A 12,537-nucleotide genomic window follows, 5' to 3' on the forward strand; every position below is an offset into this window, starting at 1 on the left:
AGAACATTAGCAAATTTGTTCTTGTCATATTTAGTAAGTATGTTTGCCCATATTGAGTATGCCTCGAATGAAGGCAACAAATATGCCATAAGATTTCTGTATTAGAATTTTATTCTCTTCAAATTATTTCTGGAGTAATTATTTTTCTCCTCTGTTTTGTTCTGGATTTTTGTTCTAGGGCAAAAAATCATATTGTAATAAAAATATAATCAACAGATTATATGAACACAGATAAATAAAACAGATATTTTAAACTAGGGCATGTTCAGACATGTAATTTAGATAAGTACTAAGAACAGATTATCTAAACACTTAGTCCATAGTTTAGGCAGTTTTTCATTTTTCTAGATGCTAATAATTATATGACCGCACGGGCTAGATTCGATGACGAAAATTTAATGAAAATAGTCGCTATTTTTGCAAATACAATTAAATTATCTGTATTATATCAGATATATAAAAAGAAGAGTGCGCGTAAGGTTCACACGCGATTGAAGTAAAACTTATTTGCTAGTATTTAAGTAAAAATAAATACATCATATAAAATTTTGAATAATGTTTATTAGTAAATGGTAACACTCATGATTACACATTATTAGTGTCAACCACTATACACATTTATATAATGATAAATCATAAATTATAATAGCATTGAAATATGTATAATACTTAAAACAATAATGTAATTGGTCATACTTCAAATATGACATGATCGGTTTGATATTGTAATTAGCATTTAGAAATGAACCTTACTTTATTTAAGTAATTGCTGATTAATAATTTTTTATATTCGTTCACACAGTGGATTATGTTAAATAACACTTAAACAAATATTGTTTTCGCAACTTCACTCATCATGTAATGTGTTTGAAGAATTTCATGTAATCAAAATTAACATACATTCATTGACTGCTAGTGTTTGTACGCGTTTACACCCTAGTCGCGCCTAAAGAAGTTTTACTTCAAACAACTTCTTAGATTTTCTGCAAAAGTATTAATGAAAATATCATTGTAATACAAATATCTGTAATACTTATTTTGCAGGATAGAAGAGGCTCGAATGGCCGCTAAACGATCAGCATTAGACCGTCGTGATCCATACCCTCCCGGTCACGACGATCGAAAGCGTCCAACTTTGGGCGAGCGCAGAATGGAACCACCACCACCACCACCGCGATTTGATCAAGTGTCCACCAATGTTGGGGGCCCGGGACAAAGTAGATCAGGGGCAGGAAATTACGGAGAATCTAGCGATTTAATGTCATCTAAAAAGCGAGACTACGGCGGAAAGCGCGATGACATACGAAAGAACGATGCTCGGGGCGCTGGTGGTGATTTTAAACGCGGCTCTGACTTTGATATAATGCCCAGGCACTCTAGTGGAAGTGGTGGACATATGATGCATCCCAGTAAGTCCGGTAATAATCATGCATCATGCTTTTTTTTTTCATATTTATTTCATATTTATTTGTTTTAATTTGCTATCAAAAAAACTAAAAATTTTAGTTTCATATTTATATTGCATGTATATTGAAAATCTTTAATTTATTTTAAATATCACTATTTTCAGGTCACTATTTTTTTTTTTGCAATCATTCTCTAAAACTCATGAAATGTTTTTCACAAAATTTTTTTTTCATATTTATAGTATAATAATACATAATTTCATTTTCTTGAATGTTCATATATTATTTTGATTTTTTGCATCTTGGGGTATGGTTTTTGGTTAGTTTTAACTTTTGTACTAATCATTCGACATTTTAAAACTTTTGACTGTTATCATTTTATTGTTTCATATATTTTGTAGATAAAACTGTTTCAGGTCATTCATCATCTCATCAAGGAAATCTTATGAAATATCCAGGCCAAAATTATGATGATCGTGGCAGGGATAACTCTGATATAAATTCAAGACAAGATTCAGGTTCTGGTGGACCTATGCAATCATCACGTTCAAAGGATTCTAGGTAATTAAAATTAATATCGTGCAATTTTAAGTAATACTTTATAATTTCGAACTCTTCCTTTTTAATTTTCTTTCTAACTACTCTTTCCTTTCTTTTTAACTTCTTCATATGGAGCAAGATATCTTTACTTGGCAATAAATATGAAAAATTAGATGTGAAGATGAAATTGCTCTTTTGAGCACTGGTTACAGTGTATAATATACTTTCTTGAATCGAGTTTAACTCACCATCAGTTAGAGCACATATATTGAGGTGCCATATAAAACTATTCATGAATACTTTTTACTTGTAGTCGTTATGCCGATCGTTCAGCCGATAGACCTTCCGATCGCGGATCAGGCATGTCTTACAGGGGTGGTGGAGGGGACAGAGATGCAGGCCGAAGACCTGTAGAGACTCCTGATCACAGATCTTCTTCAGGAGGAAAAATGGCAGTTCGCGGCAATAGCAGAGAACGCCGATATGTTGATAGTAGTATGAAAGGTACAGAGTGAATATGCAATATTCCTAGCAAATATGCCAATCTGACTAAAGTCAGTTTTACCAAATATAGAATTAAGTAATTAATTACTGAAATAATTTACTTGTGTAGATAATGGGCGTTATATAGATCGACCCAATTCATCATGGCACTCTGGGGGTGGATCATCTTCTTCAAAGCCTTATGGCAGTGGTGGGATGAGCTCTTCGGGGTCAGGCATGGGCTCTGGTCAGAATATGGTTACAAATAATCCATGGGCAAATGATTCTCGATCAAAACCTTCATCCCAAAATCAATCATCTACATGGCGCCAAGTGGACAATTCATCCTCAAATGACAGGTATGAAGAGAGATATGTCAGCATTTACAAACAAGGCCATCCGGTCAGCGGTATGGCTGGCAAGGGTAATGTAACTGTTAATACCTTCACCAGGGACTATCTCAGTAAGACGATGCCCCAGGCACGAAATAACAATGTTCAGAGACAAGTGTCGTCATACCAGAAAAGTAGTTATTATTAAGTTGTAGTTTATTTTTAATGAATTTTGTGTTCTATGTGAGTATAATTAATTGTATTTTAAATCTGAGATACATGCTTATTTAAATTCAAACTCTGTTTTCTTTGGTGAACTATAATATTGTTATACATGTCTTAATAATCTTTTGATGTTTATATTATGTTGTTCATCTAACCTTCAGTGCGTTTTTGGGAGATATCTTATACATTTTTTTGTGATATTGCTGCTGATAACATCACATTCTGCTATAAACTCTCATTTCATAAGTTGTAGAATTTATGGATATTAATGGAAGTTCTTAAACAGTACATTTTACATGCTATGACATTCATTCATCCTACATTGATACACCTGCTTATATATCTCCCAATGTCTTCAAACTTGTTAAAGCTTGTTCCATTTATTATGTTCGATATTTTCAAATTAATGAAATGTATTGTGAATTAATGAACATAGTAAATAAAATTCATTAAATTTGATTTTTATGCACAATTCTATTTCAATCATTCAAGTAAAAAGAACAAAGAACTAACAGGTACTTTGTATGTGTGTATACATACTTTGTATATATGTGTATAAACATACCTTAATATTTTTGTCTTAGTTGCAATGTTATTTAATATACTAATACAGTTTGATTTTGCGAGCTTTTATTACGCAAAATGTAGTACACATAGAGGAAACATATATGTTGATGTTAAAGTAAATGTAATTTATTCCACAAAGGCGATAAGATTCAATATTGACCTTCCGCTACATGCACACGGACTCTTAGTCTGCACGAATAATAAACTTTACCGTCATTCATTCCCAATGCATCGTCTTAAAAAAATTCTGAATATTATTCTTTTAGATGTTCAGATTGCCTTAAAAAAGATGTATCAAAAATAGATAATCACTTATATCCGTTTTTTAAATAAATATCCACATATACGATCCTATTCGTTAAAAATAAGTTTTACCCATGCGGACTAGCGGAAGGTTAAGATTTTATCATACAGCATTATTTGCACATCACATGAATACACAAGAATTTGCATGAATTCTAATCATTTTCAACAATAGTTTCTGTGATAAATTGTTCAAATTTAAGTATTCAGTGGTCGATACATTATTTTTCAAATTTAATTGAATAAAGTATTTTATAAGATAATTCTAACGCGGGGTTTAGTATTTCTTAGAAAAATTACTTGAAGTATATAGTCTTCATGTATTTAAACTATTATATATAATTTGAAACTTAGTGGTCCATTTCAACATGATATTAGCAGTTTGTCTTTTCCTAATCTCTGAATCTAATATTTGCCAGATATTTTTTGCTGCTCTTAATGCTATATTAATACTGCATTTTAATACCCTTAAATCCTATTTAAAATTTCCAATTGCGTAACGAATCATTTAAACAAACTTATTTTATCATACACAAAACTAATTTATAGTAGCAATATTTTTTTAGATGTAATTAGAACTTGTTTGTTTGTTTTTTGGGAGGTTTTTCATATAATTTTAGTGTATTGTTTGCATGTTTTGATAAATTATTCATATAAAATAATTAGAGCAAAGTAAATGCTAGTGGACCATAAAAGTGTACAATAAACACAATCCTAGTCATACTTTTTGTTTCAGATGGTCGCGTGCACCGTTATATCCACCTGGTGTTTCACCAAATTCCATTATGGGAAGTTCCAACACATATGGTGACAGATACAGTATGTCTTCAATAAGGAAATATTAAAAAATATATATAAGAGAATTAATTTATCGGGCTTACTCAGTTTATATAATTTAGTTTATTTCTTGTTATTTAAGTGTACAGTTAAACAGAGAGATTGAAGTTTTAGTGTAAGATATTAAACAGAATAAAAATAAGAATGTAAGAATATTCAATAAACCTAATATAAGAGACACTTTGTTATTAACTTCGAAGAAGTTAGTTTTTGCGGACTTGTTAATTTTGTTTTCTTAGTTCAAATCAATTCAAATTAATTTTGAATGATTTGAGAACAAAATTGCAACCAGTATGTGTGCATGTGTTTATGTAAGCGGTTTTCAAAAACCTGATGAAACTCGATAAAAAAAAAATCGCGTTGATTATGTTTGCGAGACTATCGGCCGAGCCGTTTCTTTAAATTTAGCAGAAAAGTGCAAGATTGAAAATTTAGAAACCAATAGCAAGATATCAGTTTGTACACGGACAGGGGTTTCTTTTTTAATTGTGGTGATTTTTTTATTATCTAAAAAATCATTAGCGTTTCTAATAATGAGCCGCGCTTTTTGAGGCATACAAGGGCGTGTTGTGCAGTACAATAATTATATCCCTATTTGAAAAACATCAATTTTGAAAATAACTTCGATTAACTCTTAAAAATTTATTTTCTAAATAAACAGTTGAAAATTGTATCTAAATAGCTAATTCTGAATTTTTATTAAGGTTATTATAAGTCCATGCAACTTGCCAAGGAAAATTGCTACTCCACTAACAACTACAGTTAAAAATAATTGGTGGAATCAAAAATATTTAATTAAATTTGGAACTTTAAATAATATAAAATAATGATACTTAAAAGAAATTTTATTTAAGAATTAATGCTTGCAGAATCGAGACTTTTACCACCTCTTCACTTTGTTGATTTTTTATTTCATTGTCCTTCAAATACATTATATGGCACAAAGTCAGTTGGAATAGGCCACACAGATTCTGTAATAATAATTACATATAATTTATATGCGAAGAAAATCCAAGAGGAAAATTATTACCTTCGAAAGACTTCGGAAAATCTATTATTTTATAGAGCCCTGCATGCTCTCTCAGTTCAGGAATATCGTCATGATCCAATAAAAATTCTATCAATACTATTTCTGGCAAAAATGAAGAACATTTTTCTGATACGGTACTAATTGCGTCTCTTAATTCTTCCTGGATAATGGATAAATAAATTTCTAAGTATTTTATAGTAAAATTGGGTGTTTGCTATTAATTGAATTTCTAGGATATTTCTTGAATCACTATTTACTGTATAATAGTTCGAAATTTTTATATTGTTTAATGGCGTTATACTGTAAATTATTTTGATATAAAATTTAATTATAATGAATAAAGTATTAAAACTTTTACTTTAGAAAAACCACTATGTAAGTAATTATTTATCTAATTCTATCAAAAAAATGTTTGTTTGTTATAAAGTAAACACTGATACATACCAATCATAACACTAGGTGTAAATAACATTTTACTTGAAAAAGAAAAGTTAGTTGCACGAATGTCCCGATGTGTATAAAAACTTGATTTACTTGATCAATATATCATATAATTTCGATATTTCGATCTACTATCAACTTACTGCAGACTTTTCGAGACATTCCCGAAAATATCCAGCTAGATTGTACATTTTCGAAAATACGGTCAGGACGTGATTTCCAAGTTGTTCTGTATCGCAGGAAGGATTTGGTTTTGCGATAAGTGTAGGTGGTCTACCGGCAACTGATATCCATCGTGGAAAAAATCGCTAAAAAATATATTATTTATGGAATTAACTTGTTATGAATTAGAGTATTTATGGGGATGACCGTCCATTAATCACGTACTGGATTTTTAGGGATTTTTGACCCTCCCTTCCGATTAGTGATACGTGGTGTTATTTAGAATTGCCCTCACTCCACTAACGAACATATAACGTCACTCAATAAGTCCGTAGGATAACACATAGATGATGTAGCTATGTAATAATCCATAAGATTTGTAGGAGGCAACAACTTTAGGAAGATATATGTCCAAATTTCATGACAATCCGACGATTAGTTTACAAGTTACGGAGGTTCAAGTGACGCTACTTTAGATTTTTTCGAAACCCTGAATTCAAAGCAATTTCGTGGGATTCATCATTGCTTTTTGATGGGTAACAATACCATTGCTGCAAAAGTATCGCTTGATAAGTGTTATCTGGACTGTCCCAAATCGAGACGAATGGTGGAGAAGTCGTTTGCTGATTTTATTCCATACAGACATTGACGATGCTGAACGTTCTGGAAGGTCAATAGAGGTGGTTACACTGGAAAATACCAAAAAAGTCTACCGAAACGTTTTGGAAAACCGAAAAGTAAAAAGTCTGATATAGCTGACACCCTTCAGATATGAATGGAACCTGTTGGACATATCGTTCACAAATATTTGAATATGAAAAACCTCTGTGCTAAATGAGTGCCGCACAAACTCACATTTGACCAAAAGTATTACGTGTTGATGTTTCGTAAGAGTATTTGGAGCTGTTTAATCGAGTTTTTGCATCAATATGTCACCATGGATATGACCTGGCTTCAACACTATATTCCGGAGTCAAATAGACAGCTAGCCGAGTGGACTAGACACGACGACCAAAAAAATGCAAACAATCAGCTGGTAAGGTTACGGCATCAGCTTTTTTGGGATTCACAATTAATGATCTTCTTCAACTATCTTGCGAAAGGCTGGACCATCAACAGTGGCTATTGTATAACGTTATTGAAACATTTGAAGATCAAAATCGTAAAAATACCCCATTTGAGAAAGAAAACCGTGCTGCTCCATCAGGATAACTCACCAAGTCACAAATTCGTACTAACAGTGGCCAAAAAAACATGAATTAGGCTCCGAATCGCTTTTCCACTCACTATATTCTCTAGATTCCCTAGCGACCATATCCAGTTCTCAGATCTCAAAAGGATGCTCGCTCTGAAGAAATTTTTGCCAAATTATGAGACGATGGCCGAATTTTGTGCTAAGTACAAATCGTACTACAAAAATGGTTTCGAAAAGTTCGAAGGTCGCTATAATTGGTATATCGTTTTCGAAGAAAACTATATTGAATAAGAAAAAAGAATTTTAACAAAAAAATGAGTTTTTCTTAGTTATTCTACGAACTTATTGAGTGAAGTGATAATACGTATTTTAGCACCTAAAAAATTCCGAAATTTTTGGAATTTTTTTAAGTGTTTTTTTTTAAATACAGGTTAAAAACAAATACACGTTATATTTTACTATACCCCTTCACGTGATATTTCATGTTTGTTTTGTCAACCTCCCTTGCCAAGAAAAATTAGGTGGCGAAACACTGCGAACGTTGGAAACTATTGAATTAAATATTTATTGTTGCCAAGCAAAATCATTACAACGAAATTCCTAGATGCAACAAAAGCTATGATACTTACAATTAGTGTAATAATTAATTATGTACAAATATCCTTTATTAACCTGTGTTATATGGTGATAGAACATTAGGATCTTGGCCTTTCCAATAAACTCACTTTTCTCATTCGTCTTCATCAGCAGTTCCAAGTGTTTTGTTATTCCTTCTTCGCTTCCCTTTCACAAGGAATATATTATTTGAATAATTTCTTGCTTCCTTAACGTACAAAACTTTATCATTGTCATATTCTATTTTTTGTGTTATTTTACCTCAACCATATGCACAAAGTGGTTTTCATAGTGCAGAAACAGACCGGTCAAAACGTCGTCGTTGTAGCCTCTGTTGAAGGCATCAATAGTTTCTTCGACTAATTCTTTCAGTTTCTTTCGATCATCGGTTAAGAAGTGCTCTGCGGCGTAAAACATTCGATGTAAAGGAGTATTCTGGAAAATAAATTAAATTTAATGAATTTGCCTAAAATATTATTTATAAATGCAACTTAATTATATGTAATGGGTGACATTGGATTTTTATATGAACCTAAGCAAAAGAATTCTTTGCAGTTTTCTCCATTCATCGTAGATACGTTATATTTTAGTATGTTCTTTACCACTATGAAATAAATCTACCATCCCAAAGTTTCATCAAAATCGTCAAAAACATTTTCAACAATAAATGACTGATCTTCATCAAAAGCTAATCACCACGACTTCCACCATATTTTTAGAACAGTCTTTAGATTCTTATGCTTATAATTCGGTTCGGGATTTTTGAATAAAACGTGGGCAAAAATATTTACCCTTTTTTTGCTATTTAAGGAGAAAGAGCGATTGAGTCACATCGAATGACTTTTAAATTTTTGGAATTGGTTCAGCCGGTTTTGAGAAAACTGGTCAAATTTTGGCTCACATACATGTACACTCATACACAGACATTTTTTTTCATTTTTTTTTCAAGAGAAAATAAGCTAAGAGCGAGTCTGATTTTCTGGCGAAAACATGAACTTCTCCTTCGAAAAATTATTTAGTTATTATTCTTTCGAAATATGAGGTGTACATTAGACTCTAAATAAAGAATTTAAATATAATAATTTTATATATCTTATTTTGAATTATGTAATTATATACTATAGAAGTTAAACATTTGATATAAGATTATTTAAAAATTATCATATTATAAAAAAACTTGTACAAACCCGTTGGGCCTCTGTCAAGTTTTCCAAAACCACATTATACAGTGATCTTCTATTTTTACTAATGTCTGTTTGCATCTTAATATAAATTTACAAAAATATTTTAAAACAAATGTGATGAAATTCAGGAATCGATCACATATAAGTGTTGTCAATTGTTATTTATTTGATAATGGCCGAATATATTTTCCGTTTCCATGACACCATATTATGATCGTTATGGAATACAATTTAATTTTGTTTCCAATCGAAATGCATTACTTATTTATTTTGTAAAGAAAAATGATTCGAAAAATCATTTTCACGTTTATTTGTTCATCGCAGAAACGATAACGCTTAATCATTAATTTCCGATATTTTCTTGAAACCTTGGAACCAATAGATAAAATCTATTTACTTTTAAACAACATAATTACCTACTTTAGGTTTCAAATAAATGGAAGAAATGGCATGATTTTTATATTTGTTGATGGAATCTGCAAAATAAATAACATTTTAATGAATATTTTAAAATAAAACATAATTTGTGTTATTTACCGGTTATAATATTTACAAATTATATTCATGATCTAAAAAATCAGAAACATACAAGATGAAAAATATTAAAAACATTTAAGCTTGAGGAAACAAAACAAATAAAAAATATTAGAAAAATTAATGTAAAGGTATGGAAAGTGTTTGAAAAATATTAAAACGGTAACAAATAAATAAATATAAAGTGCTGGCAAGGCAAATAAAACTTGCTGGAGGTGGAATTTTGCCTTGAGGCAAGTTATATTAAATTTTTTGATACATGTTATAAAAGACATAACCAATAAGATGATTACTTATAAATAAAATTTTCAAATGTTTATTTCGAAAATATTTTTTATGTTTTTACTAAAAACTAATCAAAGCGTTATTCTTGCATTATTTGCAAAGTTACAATGTGTAATTCTATATTATTATCATTATTATTTCAAATGTTGAGGACTTTTTAAAATGCAACCACTTTTCAAAGGCCTATATAATATTTCAGTATGTTCGTTTAGATCATTAGACATCAATATACAAAGTTTAATGAAAATTGTCAAACAAAAGTTTATCAATTAATTACGGAGAAACAACTTGTCCTATCTTTGACAAAAACTAATCAGATGATTCCCAATTTTTATCTTTCGATAAGTTACAAAATTTTCAAAATCAGTTCAGTTATTTCGCTTTCATCTAATAGTTATAAAAGAAACTTAAAGTTATAAAGAAACAGCTCTTAAATTTATAAAAATTAAACTTTTAAAGTTTTGACATCGGTTCAAAGGTCAAAATTTTGCTCTTATACTCACTTAAATCTCGATGAAACATTAAACCGACGAAAACATAAGCTTCTCCTTCGGAAAGTTAAAAAAAACAAAGCAAAGGCCAAAAAATCGTTTTTGTTTAAACATAAAGTTTGACTATTTATCGATTTCCAGAGTCACATCAGAGGTGGTTTCTGCACATAGCTAGGAGGTCAACTGAAGGTCCCCATTTTTAATGCATGATGACTAGAAACTTACATTGAAACTTGTTAAAAAGTTACTAAAACAATTTATTTAGTTTTGTCCTATCAGCTGTTGGAACCACCGATGACACCATTGTTGCCGATAATTGCGCATATACTAGTGGGGTACATAGCATCGTGCCTTAAGGCAAATTGCTGGAACTTCCCGTACCGTAATTAAAAATCTTAGTACGGAACCCAAAAAAATTACACGAAATGTGAACACATTATTAAAATCTCTATAAAATATCTGATAATTTGATTCATTCTAAATTCGTAGAAGGTAATTAAGTATCCCTTACACAGCATAATCTTGTCTACGCCAAACCCATTGTAGTTGTTTCATTGAAATTAACAATTTATTCAGTGTTACTCATCATCTCACATGTTCCGTTTTTATTACTAATAAATACATTGCGTATTTACAACCTTTCATTGATTTAACATTTATATATTCAGAGCGCATATGTAAAAATTATGCAGAATATAAGTCAATAGTCCTGTATTCAAAAATCGTATTTGGGTTAAGGTAATTTTAAAGTAAAGGTGAACCTTTTACTTAAAAACGTGTCAGCTTATTGGCATCTTATTGGACAATCAATAGACAGCATTTTTGAATAATGATATGTTTGATGCGTCGAAGCTTAGATCCACTGTTTGCTAAATGATGTAAAAATTTGGACATCTAGTAATTGAAATATATCATTAACATATATTCTAATCATATAAATGAAACTGAAAATACCTAACATTTTGTATTACAATATTAGAAACATTATTAACCAAGTCTACTGCAAATAAGAGCAACATAGTATTTGAAATACTCAAATGTTTTATATAAAATATAATGCACAATAAACATTATATGTTCAAAGTTTTTTGATATCACATTTGGTAGATAATATTGAAATAACAGATACCATACAGTTAGTAGAAGAGTTCTCATCTATTTTATTTTTAATCTTAACATATTTTTGATTGATGTAAATATGCACATCTTGTCCCCCGTATAGCAGAAAAGGATTAAAAATTTACAAGAAAGAAGTATCTCAGAAATGATCATTATTATAATCTTAACATCTTTTGGATTAATGTGAATATGCACATCTTATCTCCTGTATAGCAGAGAAGGATTAAAAAATCACAAGAAGGAAGTATCTCAGAAATGATCATTATTATAATCTTAACATCCTTTGGATTGATGTAAATTTGCACATCTTGTCTCCTGTATAGCAGAGAAGGATTAAAAAATCACAAGAAGGAAGTATCTCAGAAATGATCATTATTATAATCTCAACATCTTTTGGATTGATGTAAATATGCACATCTTGTCTCCTGTATAGCAGAGAAGGATTAAAAAATCACAAGAAGGAAGTATCTCAGAAATGATCATTATTATAATCTTAACATCCTTTGGATTGATGTAAATTTGCACATCTAGTCTCCTGTATAGCAGAGAAGGATTAAAAAATCACAAGAAAGAATAAGTATCTCAGAAATGATTATTATTAGATATCGTCTAGGGTAACGGATACATCAGGAGCATATTTTTATCCTGAAACCTTAATTAAGGATATTTTAATAAAATGTGATTTTACGTATGATGTTTTTAACTTTAACAACTTTTTGATTGAAGAATTACATATAATCACTTGTTCTTGATTATAGCAAATATATATAAAAGTACTCACATGAGGA

The 12,537-nt window shown here is 30.3% G+C and overlaps 2 protein-coding genes across 2 annotated transcripts in view; one reads left to right on the forward strand and one right to left on the reverse strand.

The window, feature by feature from the left end:
- LOC113367031 (keratin, type I cytoskeletal 9-like) overlaps positions 1 to 4,786 on the forward strand; it is a 6,267-nt gene extending 1,481 nt beyond the window's left edge. Inside the window, exons 2-6 of the mRNA XM_026608661.1 lie at positions 1,045 to 1,418; positions 1,808 to 1,967; positions 2,260 to 2,450; positions 2,560 to 2,788; positions 4,593 to 4,786. Coding sequence (XP_026464446.1) covers positions 1,045 to 1,418; positions 1,808 to 1,967; positions 2,260 to 2,450; positions 2,560 to 2,788; positions 4,593 to 4,701 — 1,063 coding nt within the window. The 3' untranslated portion in view covers positions 4,702 to 4,786. The remainder of the gene's footprint in view (positions 1 to 1,044; positions 1,419 to 1,807; positions 1,968 to 2,259; positions 2,451 to 2,559; positions 2,789 to 4,592) is intronic.
- Positions 4,787 to 5,605: 819 nt separating this feature from the next.
- Positions 5,606 to 9,398, reverse strand: LOC113367032 (testis-expressed protein 47-like). Its single transcript, XM_026608662.1, has 6 exons — positions 9,324 to 9,398; positions 8,398 to 8,571; positions 8,194 to 8,304; positions 6,308 to 6,472; positions 5,724 to 5,883; positions 5,606 to 5,664 (listed from the first exon to the last, which is right to left on the reverse strand). The coding sequence occupies exons 1-6, from the start codon at positions 9,396 to 9,398 to the stop codon at positions 5,606 to 5,608; spliced, it is 744 nt and encodes a 247-aa protein (XP_026464447.1).
- Positions 9,399 to 12,537: the final 3,139 nt, after the last annotated feature.

Source organism: Ctenocephalides felis, unplaced genomic scaffold, assembly GCF_003426905.1.
Source record: "Ctenocephalides felis isolate EL2017-DRISC unplaced genomic scaffold, ASM342690v1 CF-g0.4_SCAFFOLD_01170, whole genome shotgun sequence".
Classification (NCBI taxonomy): Eukaryota; Metazoa; Arthropoda; class Insecta; order Siphonaptera; family Pulicidae; genus Ctenocephalides; species Ctenocephalides felis.

Coding starts and splice junctions, on each gene's coding strand:
- LOC113367032 (XM_026608662.1), bottom strand. CDS start 9,398: ATGCAAACAGACATTAGTAAAAATAGAAGATCACTGTATAATGTGGTT. Junction 8,572..9,323: donor ACTTGACAGAGGCCCAACGG/GTTTGTACAAGT, acceptor TTTATTTTCCAG/AATACTCCTTTACATCGAAT. Junction 6,473..8,193: donor TCTATCACCATATAACACAG/GTTAATAAAGGA, acceptor TATATTTTTTAG/CGATTTTTTCCACGATGGAT.